The sequence below is a fragment of the Microtus pennsylvanicus genome, chromosome 1, assembly GCF_037038515.1.
Source record: "Microtus pennsylvanicus isolate mMicPen1 chromosome 1, mMicPen1.hap1, whole genome shotgun sequence".
NCBI classification, from domain to species: Eukaryota; Metazoa; Chordata; class Mammalia; order Rodentia; family Cricetidae; genus Microtus; species Microtus pennsylvanicus.
This window is the reverse complement of record NC_134579.1, coordinates 124,031,173-124,051,991: the sequence shown is the minus strand read 5'-3', so window position 1 is coordinate 124,051,991 and position 20,819 is coordinate 124,031,173. Positions and strand designations below refer to the sequence as shown.

General features: G+C 47.7%; 1 protein-coding gene across 18 annotated transcripts in view; it reads right to left on the bottom strand.

Annotated features, from left to right (window-relative positions):
• Positions 1–3,626: 3,626 nt before the first annotated feature.
• The window catches only part of Git2 (GIT ArfGAP 2), a 51,469-nt gene continuing 34,276 nt past the window's right edge, over positions 3,627–20,819 (bottom strand). For 2 of the 18 annotated variants that reach the window (XM_075982655.1, XM_075982662.1), the window contains exons 14-20: positions 19,154–19,303; positions 15,127–15,375; positions 13,143–13,232; positions 9,661–9,743; positions 8,928–9,116; positions 6,950–7,013; positions 3,627–6,398 (exon numbers count right to left, since the gene is read on the bottom strand). In XM_075982655.1, coding sequence (XP_075838770.1) covers positions 6,186–6,398; positions 6,950–7,013; positions 8,928–9,116; positions 9,661–9,743; positions 13,143–13,232; positions 15,127–15,375; positions 19,154–19,303 — 1,038 coding nt within the window. In that variant the 3' untranslated portion in view covers positions 3,627–6,185. Of the gene's footprint in view, positions 6,399–6,949; positions 7,014–8,927; positions 9,117–9,660; positions 9,744–13,142; positions 13,233–15,126; positions 15,376–15,888; positions 16,573–19,153; positions 19,304–20,819 lie in introns of those variants that run through there. The other 16 variants (XM_075982676.1, XM_075982685.1, XM_075982693.1 and 13 more) reach the window with 11 other exon arrangements.

The following is a 20,819-nucleotide window of genomic DNA, read 5'->3' as shown; positions in this document are numbered from 1 at the left end:
ACATGTATATGTATATATACGTACTTTTGTGTGACGGTGTGCAGGTGGGGTTAGAGGACACCTGTGTGCAGTCACCTCTCTCCTACCTTTTATGAAGGTCCCGGGATTCAACTGGGGCCATCAGGCTTGTGTGGCAAGTGCCTTTAACTGCCTCACTGCCTCGCTGGCCCCTGTTTTTAAATGTTTTAAACATTTCCCCTACAAATGGAGTTGAGCTGCTTTTTCTGAATTCAGAGCTGTCTTGTGTTTGCTGACAGCTCATGCCTCTAACTGCCAGTGTGTTTGTAGGTGTGTACAGTCACACCGAGGGCAGCAGTGTCCTGTGAGAAGTGTGAGACTTAGTCATTGTGCAGATGGACTTCTGCAAGCCAACACTGGCCCCTAGTACAGTCCTCCACGCCTGTTACTGACATGTCATTGTGTAGCAAGCACGTGGCCCTGTTTGACTTAAAATGGGGCAAGATTCCTTCAGTAGGTTCCTCTCCCATTCTATAGTAGAGATGGGTTGCAGCCACTGTGGCCACAGAGGGATGGGTACTATACAGCCTGTCCTCTGTTCCCTGCAGCTCCCTAGGGAAGAACCCTGGCAGGACTCAGACAGTGGGGTTAGCCACAGACACATGGACAGCAGTGCATGAGACAGACCATGGTGCCACAGGAAGGCGACACAGCCATCCTCTTTGTTTTCTTTTGGTGTGTTGAGACCAGGTTTCTGTGCAGTCTTGGCTGTCCTGGAACTCTGTAGACAGAGAGCCACCTGCCTCTGCCTCACCTGTCTGGGATTAAAGGTGTGTAGGGTGTGACACCACTGCCTGGCCACAGCCTGGTTTATGGACAGAAAGTGTTTTCCTGCCATCTAGGTTTTAGGTAGCTTTCAGTTCATGACATAAGCATCACTTGCAGGCCTATTGTGATGCTTTTGAAAAACACTGGCCCTTACAGTTCTCCATGGCTTGGAGTTCAGCCACGTGGAGTCTGACATCATTGTCTTTCAGGAAGGGGACATTATTTTTATGATCACCGGGACACAGTCACATGCTTCTCTGAACACTAGCTACAGTTCTTTTGTTTTCAGTCCACATAGCTAAGCACACAGATACACTGTTTTTGGAGTTACAACTGTCTGTAACTCCAGTTCCAGAGAATCTGACATCGTTATATCAATGTACATGAAATAAAATTAAATAAAGTTTGAAAAAAGTTTTTGGAAAGCAGGGAACTCAGAAGACCTAGCCTTCCAGGGGATGCCTTCTGTGTCTCTGCCAGGGGTGTGGGCAAAATCCTCCCCATTTTAATTAATCCTCCCATTCATAGCTCATTCTTTTTTTAAATATTTATTTACTTATTATGTATACAATACTCTGCCTGTATGTCTGCCTGCAGGCCAGAAGAGGGCACCAGACCTCATTACAGATGGTTGTGAGTCACCATGTGGTTTCTGGGAATTGAACTCAGGACCTTTGGAAGAGCAAGCAATGCTCTTAACCACTGAGCCATCTCTCCAGTCCCCACCCCCCCGGCCTGCTGTCTTTATACTGGACATTCACTCGCCTGGCTAGAGACCCAGGGTTCAGAGCACAGGCCTTGTACTCTGAGCTGCCCTCAGGCTTCTCATCTGCAGAACGGGGAGGTTTCTATTCCTAGTTCCTGGGTGTTTAATATAAACACCCTGGGAAAGTAGGAGTGGGGGGCTTCAGATGGTACTGGGATAGTAGTACCAAAGTGGGGCTCTGGAAAGGGGCTGGAGGAAGATGCCGTGTATGGACTGCAATTTCAAAATGTGCCTATCTCTTAGGGCATGAGATGGAGTTTACAGAGGAGGTAAAGAGAAGAAGCCAAGGCTAGCAAAGAAAAGTCAAGGCTAGGTGAGTGTCTGCCTGGGCTTTTGAAGGAGAGGCTGACCAAGGTGCTGGTAGGCTTTTTGTAGGCATAGGCTCTGGAGTCCCTGGAGAGATGCCCCATTTGTGACAAATGAGACTAGGTTCTGAGTGAGTGTGAACAGTTTGGGAACCTGAGAAGAGAGGAAGCTGTGGGGTGTGTGGGATGGGGAGCAGGATCCAGGTGTGCAGAGTTGAGGTCATGTCTGCTCTTTCAGAGACTGGCTTCACAGCTGATGGAAGGGCTTGTAGTTGGGCTGAAACAGGACAAAGCCATGGTCAGAAAGCAGAGGCAGGTACCCTCCAGGACTTGTTCCTGGACAACCTCACACCCCTGCCTGACCTGCTGGGTAGCAGGGTTGGGTCCCCTCTGTGAGGGGCCTGTGCTTGGCCTACAGACGGAGGACATGTTCACACAGTTCTGAGTCATGGCCAAACCTTAGCAGGCCTTTCTGTTGGCCTCGGTGACCAGATAGTCCAGGTGCAAGGGCCTGAGGAGCTCAGGCAAACCCCGCTGCGGGGAGCCCAGGCTTTGGAGCACAAGCTGACAGCTGAGAGCCATTTGTTTAAGCAGTCTCAGGGGTACCCTGTGAGTAGGGCTTTGAGGCGTCCAGAGCTCCTGTCACTGGCTTCTTTGCCATCTTCTCAAAGATGCCTCAGTCTTACGAAACATCTGATCCCTCACCTTCCCCAGGCGGGGGAGTCCGCCTCCTTGGGTGCTGCTTTCTTCTGTCAAAGGAAATAAATCTTCCCTCATCTGTTGAGCATGTCTGTGGGTGTGTACATAGCCCATGCATTCACGGGGTTAGAGGGCTACTCACAGAAGCTATGTTCTCTACCGTGTGGGTTCTGGGTTCAAACTCAGGTTCTCAGGCTTAGAGGCAAGTGCCTTTACTGGCTATCTCACCAGTGCCTCAAAGAACCGAGCAGTGCCCGACACAGTCAACAGCAAGAGCTGGAGAAGTTGCTGTGTGGCGCACAGACTTGACTGTCTACAGCAGTGTCTTCCAATGTGGTACAGACCTGCAGCAGCAGCCCCGGAGGCACCCACACAACTGAGCCAGCCTCGCAGGGTCTGTAGGTCCTCTTGGGAGCCTGGCTCAGGAAGCACTCTGGGTGTGTGCTGTTGGGTCCGACCTGTGGGTTGTGGGCTCTCCTAAGCTGTCCTGCCTAGCAAGCTGGAAGTAACATCCCACCTTTCTTAAGGCTTCACCCTGAGAGGTCCAGCGATAGTCAAGTATCCCCGCCTCCTTCCGCCTGAAACTACCATGCCACTTCTCCAGAAGACAAGGTGGCCCTGTCAAAGCCAAGTGCACAGCCCCTATGCACACTGAAAGTGAAGACAGACTGCCGGCCTTCGGCACGAACTAATTCTATTACCTGCCTGCCTACTGGGAAGGAGTAAGAGCATCTGAGTCGGGCTGGCTTGGGATGACCTAAACATGGAAGGAGTAAGTGTACCAGGATAGGTGTGATGGCACATGCCTGTAGTTCCAGTGTTCAGAAAGCAGAGGCAGGAGGATGACAGTTCAAGGCTCTCTTGAGCTACGTGTTGAGACCCTGCCTCAAACACAAAACAAAATGCTACATGCTAGGCACAGGAAAAAAAAGGACTAATCTGGGTGCTCCAAGGTAGGGAGGTTTAAGCGACCACCTCTTCTTAAAGACCCAGTTACAAGGAAACTTGCCACCCCTACCCAGTGGCTGGAAACACTCACCAGCCGGAGGGAAGCAAAACGACCACAGACATTTAAGAGACTATTTATTGCATAACTGGCAGGCACAAACTCCAGCACGACTTTACACTTCAGGGACAGGATGTTTAATGACAAGAAACAAGTGCGGGCACACGAGCGACGCAGGTAAACACTGGTGTGAAATACGTCTCATTTTGTCTACGCAGCATTTTGCTTTGTAAGGACAGGAAGGAAAGGAAACTGGACTGCCAGATGGAGAGGATAAAACTGTGCTCTTCTCAATCTGGGTTCTGTGACCGAGTCACTGGGGTCAGGGTAGCACCCCTCACATTGTGCGATTATAGTCCCAGCTGAGTGCAACACTGGACTCAAGTCTTTGGCAAGTAAGAACCGTCATGGTGTCTTCTCCAGATGGAGCTTGGGGCAGGGTCTGCTCATCAACAGGTCCTTCGTCCTCTCTGTCTCGGGAAGTGGGATACATAGGAAGGAAGGCAGAAAAGGGAACAAGGAACAGAACAGCAGGATTGGATGCAGAGCTGACCTGTGCAAGGCAATGGGGCCCACAAGCAAAACCCAGCCAGGACAAGCGTTGAGACAAGATGCATTTGCCTATGGGAGTAGGATCTTCTGACCCCAGGTCTCGGGGGCTCCAGGCAGGGCACCTCCTGCTGGCTCCTTGGCCTCCACCTGGGAGCTTCAGCCTGAGGAGGACTCAGGATTGTCTGTGGATTCTGGTGCTCTTGACAGCAGCTGGCAACGCTGGACTGGCCCCACGTTCCTTCATTTTCTACAGAGTATCCTCTGTGGCAGGTCCTTGACTCTAACAATTCTCTTCTGAGAAGCTTCCAACAGAGGCCTATCCTCCCTAGGGATCATGGGAACCAGCTCAGGATGGGAACCAGCTCTGAGAGCCTGCCAGGAAGGGCGGTAGAGTCCTTGCAGCATGCAGACAAGTTTGTCCAAGGCAGCGCCCGAGCTCAAGCTGGCAGGCCCCTTTCTGAAAGGCACTCCTGGGCATCCAGCAGTGATGTGGCATTCGGGGTTCTACGGACAGCTTCTGGAGTGCCGGTCCTTTCCATGCATGCAATGCACACGTGACCTGCAGAACCTGACCATGGTGGCACTCCCATAGAACACATGGGGGAGGAGACTGACAGTGACCTCATAGCGGGTCATCACTGCCTTCCAGGGTTGGCTCAGAGGCTATGCTGGTGGCCAGCAAAGCCAGCCCTCATGTTGCAGTTTACAGACCACAGCAGAGGCTATGAAGAGGTAGCCTAGAGGTCACAGCTCACTTCTGCTTGTTCAGTGGGCATGTCTGGATTGACTGTCCACATTTCAACTAGAAAAATGGCATAAAATAACCCAAATTCCTGTTATCCTGAAAAACCAAAGCGTTAGCAATACAGGTTGCTGTCCTTGCAGGCTGGGCAGGGCTCCCCAGCTGCTCTATGCCCTGCTGTGTCCTGGTGTATTCCTGGCTGGCTTCATAGCCATGACTGATAAAGAGATGTGGTAAGCTGGGAAGGGGATGGACTGCAACATCCACAACAAGGAAGAGCCTGAAGTAATGTAAACACCAGTGCTGCCACGGCCTAGACGTCAAGTTCTGTGCTTACGGACCTATGGGAGAGCCGCAGTTAGCAGAGCGCGGAGGACTAGCCCTGCGGTGCCATAGGGGAAGGGAAGACACTGAGCCACTATGTCTTACCTGGGAAGAAATCCTTCAGGAGGAGACACGTGAAGCTGTGAGGGTCAAAAGATGAAGGGCACTGCGATGTCTGCCCCTTGCAGGAATGCCAGCACCGGTCCGCGAGAACAGACCCAGGTTCTTTCTGCCTGCCCTAAGTTCTGAGTGAATTGTCTGGTTTGGGGGGAAGGTAGGTCCCTGACAAGGGGTGCTCTTGCTCTGAATGTGGTCAACTGGAACCTGATGTAGAGGGGAATTTTTAACTACTATTTGGACATTATGAAGACTTCAGCATGACGGTAACATCTTTATAGATAGAAAATCAAGATAAAAATATTAAATAACACAACACTTAACATGATACAAAAGTTAGAAATGGGTCATTTCCTTGTCCCCCCCCCAAGAGACGCACTTCCCTTAGGAAGGGGCAAGGACCCGCTCTCTCATGCCTAGAGATACCCCAAGTTCTGAGCCTCTGCGGCAGGATGTAAAAATCTACTTATTGCACGATGCTTGGAAGAAACAGGTAACATTGGTTTTTGTTTTTTTTTTTAAAAATCCAACTCTCTTAAGAAAATGTTTACTAAAAATATCAATTATAGTTTTCGTCATGGGTAGCGAGTTTTAGGGGCTCGGAAGTTGTCGCAAACTCGGAACAATGGCGTTTAAACACATCGGATCATGACCTAAGCACTTGGTGACAACACAACAGGACAGGAGCTAAGCTGCATACAAGCACACATAAGGCAATGGTTAAATTACAGTCAAAAATCTGTTAGAAAACATGCAAAAATAATACTGAGATTTTTTTTTAAAAAAAGTTTCAAATCATCATTAAATGGTTTTGTAAAAATCTGAAGAGTTCATGTCTAAGCGAAGCCGGACTCTCAGGAGCTAGAAAGTAGGACAGCGCCCTGCAGTTCAGCTGTTGTTCTCTTTGGTGGTGATTGTGACCAGCTGTTTGGCCGCCTTGGCGATGTCATAGGCACACTGGATGACCTGCTGTGTGACCAACTGCACATCTGCGGGCAAGCTCGAGTCTCCTGGGAGGGCCTTTCTGCACTCCGACTGAAGCCGGTAGGCACTGGACGTCAGTAACCGGAGGGAAGTCCTCACCGTGTCAGACTTGGGTTTCTAAAACGAAGAGTAAAGCTGTTTGCTGTGGGCCGCAGGGTGGCCCCCCAGCAGTGAGGGGTACGCCTGCTCCTGAGAGCAACCGCAGTTTACTGTAAAGTCCAACGTTTTCCAGTTGGGTATTTTAAACATTACCAGCTTTGCAAATCATGGCCTAAGGAGTAAGCAAATGCTTACATTTGAGAAGAATTTTAGTAGTATGTGCTATTTTAAGGTATGTAAAAAAAATAATCTTTATTGTTTATTCTTAACTTTCTTCTATTGCTTTGCCTCACGGCACCTGACTTACATATACACATCTTACTAAAACCGATATTCATGCATAATGAAAGCATCTCAAAGCCCTACAAGAAGATGTATTTAAAAACCATGTGCTACAAAATGTAAGAAAAAGATGACAGGCTGCCGTACAGCTCTATAGGAGAGAGTTTGCCTAGTATGCACAGGGTCCTGGGTCTTATCCCGGCACCCTGCTCCTCACAAAGACAATATAAGGTCAGGAAGCCATTCTGAGAAACTGACTGGAAGGGAGCGAGTAGGAAGTGACTTACTTTGGGGAACAAGGCTGCCATCTCGGTAACAGCAACATGTATTCTCTCTGAGCAGGGAATGTAGCTGTAAGACAGTGAAGGGGTCATGGTTAGAGGTGCACAGTGCTCAGGGTTAGGTGGGTTCCATTTCCACTCATCAGTGAAGGACTTAAGCTGTGGCTGGCTGTGTGCACCCGAACAGCTGGCGCGCACGCTGCTACAAAGCAGGTCCCTCTCCTTTCAGGAACACACATCTACCCTGGTAACAGTCCTCAGGCCTGAAATCTGCACTGTGTGCTCTGGGCAACAGAGATAAGACATGTACACATGCCCAGCCTGCTCCCTTACTTCTCACAGCTTTCTTCCAGATTTCTAGAGAGAGGAACAATGGTCCCATGCCAAGGCCCACAGAGGTAAAGAATAAAGGAATGAAAAAAATCCTTAAATTCTAACTAGTGTCTGCACTTCACTATCTACGTGCTATCTGCTTGGCCATGAACGCGCACAGTTCCTCTCATTAGGATGCTCAGCAGCAAGGAGGTGATGCGTCACATTCACATTCATAAACAGGAATGGTGGTCTGACTTGTGAAGAGGAAGGGAAGAAGCAAGCCCCGGCTTTAGGCAGGACGGAGTACGTGGGGCGACTCACTGTAGTGTACCCGAGGCTAGGTGCTACCAGGTGCAGAGGGACAAACACAAACTGATGGGGTACTGAGTGACGGTTCTTAATGCAACATTGCCACCAAGCCCTGGCTATGTGTGCCTGACTTCCCCACTGTCTTGGAGGGACATGGGCACTAAGAAAGTACATTTGGAGGCATTTTCTGCAAAGAAACACAGCCACGACTGCTGTAGGTTTGGCCTGACAAAGCTGTTTGTAACCACTGTAACCACCACAGACTCAAGGCCTCAAGTAACATTCTTTCCTTGCATTTTCAAAACCATAAAACTGACTTCTGACTAAAGACTATCAAAAGTTGTCTCTATTTCTAATTTTATATTAGTGAGTGTGTGTACAGAAACATGACCACAAGCAAGTGAAGCTGAAGAAGAGCTGGGGGTGGGGGAGGAGGTAAGGGGAACTTGCTTCAGGTCACTAGAAGCAAGATGGAGGTGTGGAGGTGCAGCCCCCCTAGGTAAACTTGAGGGATAAAGGTGAGGCTGTCATCAGCGCAGCACCAAGTACTCAGAGCACAGAACACCAAATAATTAAGAAAAGGTAAATCCCCAAGCCACTCTAGCTTTAAGTCAGAAGCCTAAGTCAATGATTTTGAAACCATCATTTTCTCTCTGGTCTTCAAAGGAGAGGAGGGCAAACCATAAAAGGTGCTGAATGCACATCTCCGTAACAAACCTTCCTGAACTGAAGCAAACAGCATACTGCAATCTTTGAAGTACACGCTCAGGACACCTATTTCTGACAACCACCAGAGAGGCGTGAGTGCAAGGGCAGCCTGAAACCCCAGCCGTATATTAACTGTGTAAAGGATCACACACAGAGCACCCCACAGAACGGAAGCACTCCCTCCAGGAGCGGTTCTCATGTGAGATCCCTTATCTCTGTCAGGCAAAGCTGTGGGAAGCTGTGGGCACCCTGCTCTATGCGGGAAAAAGGCACAGCCTCCTCTTGCAAAGTTAACAGGTACATCTGTGTGTGCACAGGGGAGCCAGACTGCTCCAGAGCGGCCTCCCTCAGGATGCCTTCTGTCTGGAAACTTAGTTTCCAAGGGAAATCCTAGCAGCAGCAGTGGCCGGAAGCATCACCTTCAAGTTGTGAGCTGGTTTCCTCTCCTGTCCCCAGTACACTGCAGTTTTATTTCTAAATGGCTTGTTTTCAGATTACTTTGTGACGTGATGAAAATAAAAACACCATCCTAAAAACCCCTAACTCAAGACATCCACATTGTACTTAAATTTCCATCCACCCTGAAGTCAGAATGGAGCTCACGCAGCCCCTGCTGGCACAGGGGCACATTCAGTTCAGCCGCAGCTCATACCTGTCGTGTTTGTTCTCCTGCGCTGCTCTCAGGAGCTCCTGGATGTTTTTGGTGATCTGTTCAGTCTTCCGGATGACATCTTCTGTGCTGGGGAGTGTGGGGCTGGGGACCAAGTGGGGTTCTGCTATGTCTGGCAATGAGCCATCCCCCTGCCACACCATACTCCTTTGCCGTCCCTTTCGGTTTGACCTGTGGACAGGTAAAAATAACTAATCAGAACAAGTGCTCATCAGCTTTTTCTGGGTTTCCTTCCTCCTGTTTACCAGGAGCCATGGCAAGCCCTGCTTATCACCAGCACCTACAGCCACTCTAAGGCCTTTCCTTTTGTCCTGGGCTGGAGTCGGGGCTGCTAAACAGCCATCCCCAGGCAACGACAGCTTCAGACTGTAGCTGACATCAGCACGGCAGTACAGCACTGGTGCAGTGCAGCAGATACTGTGGACCCACGGGAAGGTAGTGCGCGCTGGCACAGGGCACATGCACAGCAGATACTGTGGACCCACGGGAAGGTAGTGCGCGCTGGCACAGGGCACATGCACAGCAGATACTGTGGACCCACGGGAAGGTAGTGCGCGCTGGCACAGGGCACACGCGCTGAGGCGGCAATATGAGTACAGAAGACACACAATTATGACACCAAGAAACTAAAGCAGCTAAGACCTTAATGGTCTGAAGGTGGCTAAAGCTGCTGTGTCTGTGCTAGCAGCCCCTCCCTGTGCTCTCTCACACATACACTGTGTCTTCTGGCTCAGTGTCAAAGGGAGTGTTGTCATAGTCACTCTCCGGTGTGCTGTTCTGCTTCTCCAGTCTGGATGTCTACAAGAGAAAGGAGACCCCATTAGTTTTGAGCATTAGATCCTTCCGGAAGCATTCCTGACAGGGTGTTACCTTCATACCCAGAACCCAGTTGGGACAGCAGCCAGCCCTTTAGTGGAAAGGTATTAAGAGATAAGTGAATACTGGGTCCATTTCTCCTTAGCTCACCAGAGGCTCCCTGAACAGACACACACGCTGACAGAGGCACACATGCAACCTCTCATTTAGTTCTCAACCCAATGGAATGAGATGCAATTAATAACGAACACACCAGCACTTGTCTGAAGACACACCTCAGAGCTAGAATTAACTGAGGAGCAGAGCTAGCTGTTCAGCCTCAGGCAGAGTCTGTCTGCAGGAGGTCTCAAGCCTTCTGTAGATCCCCACATTACTACAGGTTCGGGAAATCTGGATGACTGCTGCTAAGAACTGCCTTCAGGGATGCTTTCATGAGCCCTTAAGAAAGCTAGCCAGACTCTTACTTGTTTCCCAAAACATTTACCTCTGAAGATGCAGAGATTCAGTATAACTGAAGGTTCAAAATGGGCTGTAGATTCAAAGCAGGAATCCCTAAAAACATTGCAAGAGAATGGCAGTGCCATTAAAGGCAGGGCCTCTCAGTGCAACAAGGTGTGGCAAGGACCACATCTCCTGGAGGAGAGACCATCTCTCGGTGCTCATCTTCCCACATGTGACAATCCCTTATGCAGAAATGAGCATAAACCATTGTAAAATCTATACCAATTACTGATTGCCTGCTTCCAACCATGCACAGCCAGGGGGCTGAACTGGTGAGGGAGCGTGTGGCAAAGGCTACAGCTGTAAAGGCTTAGACACACGAGACAGTGTAGTCTCATCCAGAAAAAAATGGCTGCTAGAGGAAGCTGGTTTGAGGAAGTCTGCCTAAGGTCTGTGGTTTGGACAGCTCCAAGGTGGGGTGCTCCTCAGTCCTGTCACACTCTGCCTTCTCTGTCCGTCTGTCTGCTGAGGTCCTTCATATTTCCTCTTGGATGTCCCCACTCCTGCACCAGATGACACTAAGATTGACTTCTTTTTTTTATTGTTTGTTTTTTGTTTGTTTGTTTTTTGAGACAAGGTTTCTCTGTATAGCCCTGGCTGTTCTGCAACTAGCTCTGTAGACCAGGCTGGCTCAAACTCACAGAGATCCACCTGCCTTTGCCTCTCGCATGTTAGGATTAAAGGCATGTGCTACTACTGCCCAGTTTAGGGTTGGCTTCTTAATATGAACTTTCTTGTCCACTCCAATTCATCTGGTAAATGACTAAGTGTTGGCTTGGGACCTTGTGATATTAAAGCTAAATTTTTAAGCTCCTGTTCACTGCTGCAGATTTTAATCTGGCTCAAGTCAGTGTCTTACCAACACTAGAAGCCTGGATGGCGGACAGAGGGGGTACCACATTTAGGACAGGGAAGTGAAAGATGAATCTTGTGGGCCTGATCTCAGAACTCTAACTCCCTAAGATCTTTGCTACCTTTTACAGGAAATGTCTGACTAATCTTTATTTTTTTAAAAATTTTCAAACATATGCACACAAACATATGCACACACCAAATACATATGTACACACACAAACATATATATACACACACACACAAACTCCATAATTATGTTGGACAGTCCATTCAGAGTTGCTTCCATGGGAGAAAAATCTAGAAGACAGGATTAATATCCTCTGGGCCTTCTATTTTGGATTTTGAGACAGAGACCTGCTATGTAGCCCAGGTCCGCTTTAAACCTGCAATCCTCTTACCTCCTGGAATCCCATATCTAACAGATGATTTTGCTTTCCCTGATGTCAAGGTGATAGTCAGAAACTGAATACATTACCCAAAACGATCAAAAGTGCCACGCTCTGTTTAAAATTTCAGAAGAGTGAGCCACACACCCACTGCCAGTGCTCAGGAAACGCTCTTCAAGTGCAGAGGACAGTCACCCAGGGTCAATTACTTACGCACTAAGTCCTCCTCCGTCGTCAAAAAAGCATACAGGATTTCAATGTAGCCAGCATTTAAGTTTATGAAAATTATTGTGAACATGCAGAGCCAGGGCTGTTAAGTGCTGCTCTCAGAGCTGTTAATAGAAAAGTCACCTTATAGCTGGTGTTGCTTCAGTTCTTTAACAACTTGCTATTTTCTCTGCACAGACAGACCACAGAAACCTAAGCCCACGACAAAGCTGCCAGGAACTCGGATGAGATAATGACCCCACTCATCACTGTGCACAAAGTCATTCAGCAACTGGTCCTTTTCTAGGCTCCCAAACTCCATAAATTTTAAGAACTACAAAATTTTATGGTGGGAAAGAAGGGCCTACTTGACTCTCATTACCAAAATTATTAACAAAATGGGGGGATTTCATTGTTATTTTTGCTGTTCTTTAACTGGGTTGTTGAAACAAAACCACTAAGTACACTTTCAGGACTGCAAGTATCAAAGAGCAAGAATTCATTTGACTTCCTTGCTTCGAAAGGGCTGAGGAAACTCAAGAGATCACTCTGAGGGATGGAGGGGGTCCACAAAGGCTTGCTCTGCTGCTCTCAGTCCTCTTTCCTCTTCATGCCCTTGCTATAGACACACTGAGCTGGAATCTGAAGGGCAGGTCTCCAGCACTCAGGCTCAAGAGGAAGCCATCATGCTATGCTCTCTGTGCAGGGGAAAGCATTTTCCTTTCTGCATGATGGTCCTTTGGGAACCGGAACTTAAACCCATTGCACCTTTTAGTTTCCTTTTCTAAGAGTGTGAATGGGGGAAGGGACCCCTCTAGAGGAGCTTGACCATGTACTTCAGAGTGTGAGGTACACACCAGCAGAGGGGTCTGGCCAACCAGTACAAGCAGACAGCTTTAAGTCTGCAGCTACCTCACCTCTATACTGCTAGCAGGCACGAGAGCACCGACTGAGGGTTGGGTTTGTCAGCTAAGATGGTGCTAACATAGAGTAAGTCAGTAGTTTAAAAGCAACAACAACAACAAAGGCATGTCACTTTCGTGCTAACCCAAATGCAATCCAATACTTTTAGTAACTGTTGCTCAAAACTGGACAGATTTGCCCTGTTATATTTAACCAGCAGCCGGCTAAATGTTCTGTTTGTTTAACAAGACAGTATGCTTAGAATGAATGCTGTAGGCTGGTTTGTGAAATTGGTTAAATGGTGAAAAGGAAAAATGTGGAGTTACACGGAGGGAGGCTGAGTCTCTCCAGGAACAGAAGTGCATGGGTGCAGGTGCCTGCTGCTGTGAGAAACCAGGAGCCAAGCGCAGTTTCATGCAGGACAGAGGGGAGTTAGCAAGGGGAAGGGACAGTAGGGCCAGCGCCCAAGCACAAAGCGCCCAGGAGCATTGCCCCTCCTCCAGGGCAGACCATTCAGAGTGTACTTAACCCTTCGGGCGCTTTCGTCCCTGGACCAGGAAAGTGTAGAGGGGAAGGAAGGCAGAGACGAAGAGGAGGTCACAAGTGCACTCCTCCCAATCTGGAAGTGGAGAAAGAAACAAGCTTGGGAAAATACAAAACAAACAAACGCCCATCTCCCACCCTACAGCTCTTCAGACAAGAGTCCCATGAGCTTGGTGACAGCTGTGACAGCTCCTGAGAGGCTTAATCCAAAGGTGATGCTAGTGCCTGCTGGAAACCACTCTCCATCTCCTTAAGGGAAAGGATACCATAGCTATCATAGCTATGCTTGGTGTAGCTGTCAAAGTTGGCAGCACTTGTTCTTAATGCATAGTCTACGATGATGCTTGCTCTCCAGTCAAGAGGGACAATAAGATGTTAGGCCCGTGGAGGACTGAATTCGTGCACACCATCACTCCAGCCTCCACTGCTACAGATAAAGAACAACAGCCGCACACCCTAATTCCCTCTAAAATCTAGTACACTTTGCAAGTTACTAAGTGGGTTTTCCTAAGTTTTGTTTTCAGCTATATAAAAAATAAGATTCCTTTTCACTTAGTTTAAATGCAAATACATTGTCTTCAAGCATTAAAACAAACAAAGAGAAGTTGAGAAACGGACTCCTGGTTACATACAATACTTCAGTTTTACCACTCTGAAGTTGACAAAATGGAAATCAGTTTAATTTATTAGATTTTTTTTTTTTTTTTGAGGCACGGTTTCTCTGTGTAATCATCCTGGTTGTCCTGGAACTCACTTGGTAGACCAGGCTGCCTCGAACTCACTAAGATCCGTCTGCCTCTGCCTCCCAAGTGCTGGGATTAATGGTGTGCGCTGCCACCACCACCTGGCTAATTTATTAAGATTTTATCATTTGCTTTTCATTACCCTAAGGATTTTATTGAAATTTTCTAATTAATTTGAAGACTTAACTTTGACACTTATAAGGATAAATATGACACTCTGAAAAAATAACCACATAAGGCAGTGTATGCTTGTGGTATCCTGTGAAAACAGACATCTTCAAAATAAACCAATCTGGAAAACAGCACTTTAATGTCTGAAAACTGTACCCCAACCTGCGAGCTCCGCAGACCATGAGAACCTGCCACAGGGCAGTCTCCGGAATTGGCACTGGGTGGGCACAGTTTCTATTATCTACAGCCTGTATTCTTTAAAGTCTGATTGGAGAGAAGATCTCTTCATACAGTCCGGTAATCCCCCTGCTTCAGCTTGCTGAGTGCTGCTATAATTGCTGCTTACACTGCATCTCTATGAAATGACCAAGCCATGCTAACAGCCTATGCTGAAGCCCAGAGTCTCTCAGCTCCATGTATCAGGTCACAGGGCCCAAAAGAGCATCTTTGGTCCTAAGCACTACAGTTCATAGAAGGGCATGCTTCTGACTCCTCTGATGTGTTTGTTCTATGTAGGAGTGTTCTGCCAGCATGTACGTGTATCAGGTGCATGCAGTGCCACTGGAGGCTGGAAGAAGGTGTCAAATCTCCTGAAACTGGAGTTATAGCTGGTTGTGAGTTGCCATGTGGGTGCTTGGAAATGAACCCAGGTCCTCTTTAAGAGCAGCCAGTGCTCTAACCATTGAGCCATGCCTCCAACCCCAACCTCTGCCTATTTTGAAGACAAAGACATTTCTGCCAGTGACCTTTACAATTGGCTTTTGTTTGTGGAACTCAGGAAGGAAGCTTTACACAAAAAAAATGCCAACAGAGGCAGGCTGTCTGGGAAGTCCATCATGGGAAGAGAGGAACTGAAGGGTTGAGCAAGCACCAGAATGTCCAGTTCGGCCCAGACCCTCCAGTCCACACGTGTTCATGATCACATTGGGAGCAGTTGCAGACATGTCCACACAGCAAACACAAGGGCACCTCTCAGAGCCTGAGAGCTGCATGGTCAGAAGATGAACACACAGTCAGAGCACATAGTAGGGACAGATACACAGTGGCATTACTTACATGAGCAGGAAAGGGTTGAAGCCTTGTCCTGTTCTCCTCAGGGCGGTTGGCTTCCCCCATTGGGAGGTATGGTTTCTGACCTGATCCAGTCTCATACATGGACATGGGCCTACTGCCCCGGGCAGACGGCCGGCGCTTTAAGGACGAGTGGCTGGAAGTGTCTGGGTAGTCAGGGCCAGTCTGCACCTGACAGGCATTGGTTGTGGCCTGCTTCCTGAGGCTTGAATTCTCACTCTGGAGTGTTTGAAGCTGAAAGAAATGTTAGGCAGTGGGCCTGTGTTTTTGCACAGTAAGCAGACAAAGCAAACACCAAGTACATGAACACAATACCGACTTCATGCGAACAGTAAAGCTAGCTGGGCTGCAAGTGAAGTGACACCTCTTCCCTCTGGAGTAACCCACTGTTTGCATCGCACAGGCTCATGAGAAACTCAAGTCTACCATCTGCGGACAAGCTGTACTCTGGACTATCGTATGGCCCAAACATCTGTGGACAAGCTGTACTCTGCTTCAAGGAAGAGGCTCAGAGTGTTAACTAGGGCTCTTTTCACATGATCCCTGAGCAGTCTGCAAATGGGGAAAGTGACAGGAGACGCCACGGAAGCAGCACAAAGAGACTAGAGTTGCGGTGCAAAGCAAGACAGAGTGAGCTCAGCTCGAGAAAAGTCCCAGCACCTAATGCTCTCCCAAGAGCGAGACACCGCGTGAGCTCAGCCGAGAAAGCCCAGTGCCTAATGCTTTCCAAAGAGCCAACAAGAAAAATCAGGATAAAATTTTTTATTGCATAGCACTCTTGATATTCCAAGTACTTTCAAGCATATCTTTAAAAAATAGGAGGGAACCAATCCATGGCAAGTTTGCTAAATTAATGTATCACAGAAAACTGGCAACCTATTGGACTGTGTTAGCATCTTCACATGAAGGGGCGTTCCACGAGGCACACTTGCTTCTCTTTGGTGATCAGTCCTTTTTCTGTCAGGATTGGTGTGTCTGGCCTTTCTCTCAATTGGCTTTGTCGGTGATGCTGGCTTTAATGGGCTAGCCTATCTGGTAGTCACTTGGAGGCCCTGAGTACTCTTTCCACTTCTCACATGAATGCTGCTTCAAGGTTAAGAGATCAGCAAGAAAGTGTGGGGCTGGCAATTTAAATACAAGTAAACGTATCCATGCTGGCCCGGTCCTTCCCCGCTGTATGGTACCGTCCATGTCACCGTATCAACTGCCTACTCTTTGACAGAACGTACGCTCTGACCAACTGCCCTCCTTTGCCAAGGTTTAAGTCCATAACCAACTGTGTCTGCACCAGGAGATCCTTACTTTCCAATAGCAAGTTCATGCAGTGTTAGGAGTTAACGTTCATTTTTTTTTTTTAAGAAAGCACGGAACTGTGGAAAATACACCAATAGTAGCCGCTCCTCTTCATTAATTAGCATCGTTTCCAAGCAACTGTTAAATGTGAAAGATCAGACATAAATCACACTACTTTGCCAATTCTATTAAAAACTTTATCTAGCTTTGAGATAAAATCAATACATCTTTTGCTATGTAAACCAACCCCACATCTTTGTATCAGCAGAGCCACACTTCCACAGAAGCATAGCTTCCTTGCCTATGCTTGCAAGCTCCTCTTAAAAGAAAGAGCCCCTAGAAATTCTTGCCTTCCGGGACACAGACAAGTGTGAATGGCCTGTCAGGATTATGGATAGGAAATTGGGTGGCCTCAGTGAAGTGGCCATGGTCCAAAAAGTGAGGAGTGTAAGTGATTAGGTCCCTGAGTGCAGGGCTCATGTGTCTGCCTAAGTTAAAAGCCCACGTGGCTTCTCAGACTAGACTATGAAATTAGAAACTCTCTCAACACTGTGGCTACCTCTGAAACATTCAGTCTGGATTCTGCTCAATTGTCTTCTGAGATGAGCACAAGTCCCTGGTTTCAATCACCCAGCCCCTCACACAGGGAATTTAATCCAGGGCCTCGAGCAGAGCCGCAGCCCTGGCACACTGAGACAGAGTCCAGGTTTCTCAGGCTGGCCTTGACCTAGTTCTTAACCCAAAGAGTCTTTGAACTTGTTATTCTTCAGCTTCAGTCTGAAGTGGACAGATTACAAGGCTGTGTCAAATTAAAAAAAAAACTCATTTTTACAGAGAAGATGCCCTTAGATAAACTTTATCCATGTTTATCTTTATAAGAAGCAGGCAGCCAGGCAGTGGTGGGACACGCCTTTAATCCCAGCGCTTGGGAGGTAGACGCAGGTGGATCTCTGTGAATCCACAGGCCAGCCTGGTCTAAAGAGTGAGATCCAGGATAGCCAGGGATATACAACACAGTGAAATCCTGTCCCGAGAAACAAAAAACAAAAAAATCAGGCTACACTCTGGGAAAAACATGGCAGGACTCTGGGAAAAATATGGCAGGAAATAAAAAGTTACAAATAATTCAATAGTTTTAGAAACCAAAAGCATTTGTAAAAATTGAAGAAATAATCAATGAACAATGGCCCTGTTCAACATTTCCATTTTAAAATTTCTATTTATTTCTTTGTGTGTATGTGTATGTGTCCAGGTGAGTGCACAACACAACACACATATAGAGGTTGGGAAGTTGGGCTTTTCCTTCCATCATGTGTGTTTGGGGGACTGAACTCAAGACATCAGGCGTAGTGGCAAGTGCCTTCCTTACCCGATAAGCCATCTCTCTAGTCTTTGCTCTCCACTTCCTAAAGAAACTTGAAAGACATCTGCTTTGAGAGACATGGGTCACCTCTAGAAGTTAAAGCAATCATCGTGTGTGCATGTGTGTGGCATGTGAGTCGTGTGGTCAGAGGACAGTTTGGTGGAGTTCTCTCCAGCCTTTAGAGGGTACTGGGACTGGAATGCAGGTGTCAGGCTGCTGCAGTAAGTTCCTTTACCTGCTGAGCCATCTTGCCAGCCAACTTTAGTTTTCCTTGGCAATTTCTTTGCACATGTGTGTGCATATGTGTGGGTCCCTTCCTCAGTCGCACTCTCTCTCATATATGGAGACAAGGTTTCTCATTGAACATGGAGCTCACTGTTCTGTCTAGTCTGGCTAGCAGCTTGCTCTGAAGACCCTAAACCTGCTTTTGTTGCTTGGCCACTGAAGGTGGACCACTGTGCCCTGGTTTTTCACATGGGTTCTGGGAGTCTGAACTTCTGTCTTCACCTTGGCAATGTTTTACCCACTGAGTCATCTCCCGGCACCATCTGAAAACTCTGTGGACACTGAAAGGAGAGCTACAGAAAAAAGGTGATGTCTGGCAGAGTGACCTACAAAGGCAAGGTGCAGGGGAAAAAAATCACTCCAAGAAAATGATTTGTGATGACTGCATTAAACTACATCTTTATGTTTTCAAAAAGTGGAGGAAATACAGGTCTTGCATGTTTCAGCAAAGGGCTCTTGGACTGTTGGTCTTGCTGTGTGCTACCTAGATGGTCATGGGGGCTGAGTGACCTGCAGACATTCCTATCCTTGGCAGTACAGGCTGGGGCCACCTCCATGCTGATAAGCACATTCTTTGGCCTTCTTTGTCTGAATGGTGTGATTAATCTTTAGAATCAGTAATGGGGTTGGAAGGGCAGCAGGGAATCACATCCAGGAAGTAGCTTCCAGACTCTCAGGAAGCCCAGGACAGGGCAAAGCTACGCCGACTTATACATTTGTTAGGTCTTTTAAGTAGATCTCTGAATGCATTTTTTCAGATGCAAACAATGCATATAGAAGCACACACCGCCAAACATGAAAATTGAACCCAGGGCCTTATGCATGCTAGGCAGACGCTCTACCACTGAGCTACAAACCCTGGTCCTACTCTGGATACATTTCTAATCAGAAGTATTTCATTTCAAATAGCCATACACATCCTGCTTTCAAAAAGACAGCTTGGCCCCAGTATTTCTAGGTCTGTAACAGTAAATGGTTTTCTTCCCTCTGACCACAATCATGGTGACTAGGATTCTCCCTTCTGCTCTGGGATCAGCGAGTCAACCATCCTGGCATTTATTGACATGTTACCTTTTTCTGCATAATTCTCAGCTCGTCACTCAAGTTGTTATTCACCTTCATTAGCTGCTGTATCTTGGCCTCAGAAGCCACTAGGGCGCTTTTGACCTCCATAAACTCCTGCACAGTGACTGGTCCATCTGATAAATCTGAATCTAGGCTCTAAAAATAAATTGGGGAAAATGTTCACAATCTCAGATGATAATGTTAAAGACTAACAGCTAAAAAATTTCAGTCTCTGGCCATGCCAGCTGAATTGCAAACCAAATGAGAAGCAGGGGCACTACAGTACTTCTGAAATTTTAAAGCCAGAGTTTCCTAAAGGAGCAGGCAGGGAGCTGCAAACCTATATGACACTGACTGCCTAATGCTTGTCCTGACTTGCATACATTTTCCATACTAATTTAAAAAATTACTTTTTCAAGAATTCATTCATTCCATACTATTTATTGAGCATCAAGCAATTACCAGTGAGTGGGATATATCAGTACAGAAAATAAGCAAAGACTGCTGCTTCCATGGTGTTTATGTTCCAGCAGCATAGCGGGGATAACTAGCATCTAGTACATAGTAGCACTGCAGGTGATTAGTGCTGTGGAAACAGATACAGTGGAGCAGGGGAGGGTGCAAAAGCTGGACTGGACTACACATTAAGGAGCTGGGGTGAGCTGTAAGTAGTGTTTGAGGAGCGGAGGGCATCAGTGAGAATGTCTGGAGAAGCTTCCAACCAGCAGTGGAGCTCATTTGGGGAGCAGATGTTTGGAAGGAAAGGTGGGAACCTAATCATTCAATGGAGGGTCTAGCCCTGAGGGTGTGGTAATCTTAGCTTTCATTGAGCGAACTGGTGTCCCTTCTGCCAGCACGGGGAAGCAGATGCTAGACACATCTCTAAGTACATCTCCCTGCTTAATGCCTCCGGAGCTCTGTCTTATTTTCTAGGGTCTGGGGAGTGCCTCTGTGGGTCAGTCCTGGGGCAGCCTGTAGTTGGGAGAGGCCTTCTCTCATGTTCACAGTGCAGTGCCTCAGTCTCTCCCTCTGGGTCTTCTGGCCCAGGCCCTGAGGCAGCTCTGTGGTCAGCCCTTTGCATATTTTCAGCAGCCCTCCAACTTCAAACTCCTGGGCTCTGCCTCCCTCTAGGCCTCAGTCCTCCAATGTGGCATCATACCTCTACGCTGCGTGTGACTTTTAGGTTGTTTCTACTCATGACTAGCCTTCTCCTGAGGCCCTGGCTGTCCCTTCTGTTTGCCCAGACTTCCCTCCCTGAACTGTCTAGAGGCTCTCTCACTATCTTTTTATGAGGAACACCACCTGCTGGTGTGAACTTTACTGTCACCGTCCCACTTCCCCATCAGTGACATCTTCTGGGGACAGGAGATGACCCTCAATGGGAGAAGAGCACGCAGAGAAGCCACTCTATAAAATCTGAGTGTATAAAAGCCTCTGTTCATGTCCCACGAATAGCCATGACACCAACAGACTGACTCTTCATTTGCTCAGGGACAAAAAGCATTTTTATCTGCTTGGCCTGAGGTAGCAGGAAACCCAGTTCCATCCATAGTGCCTTTGAAGGGCTAACCCTCACAACTTTGCAGGCAAGGTTTTTTTTTTTTTTTTTTTTGGCATGTGCATGTGGCTTTTTCTGGTGGTGCTGGGAATTGAATGCAGGGCCTTGCTCATA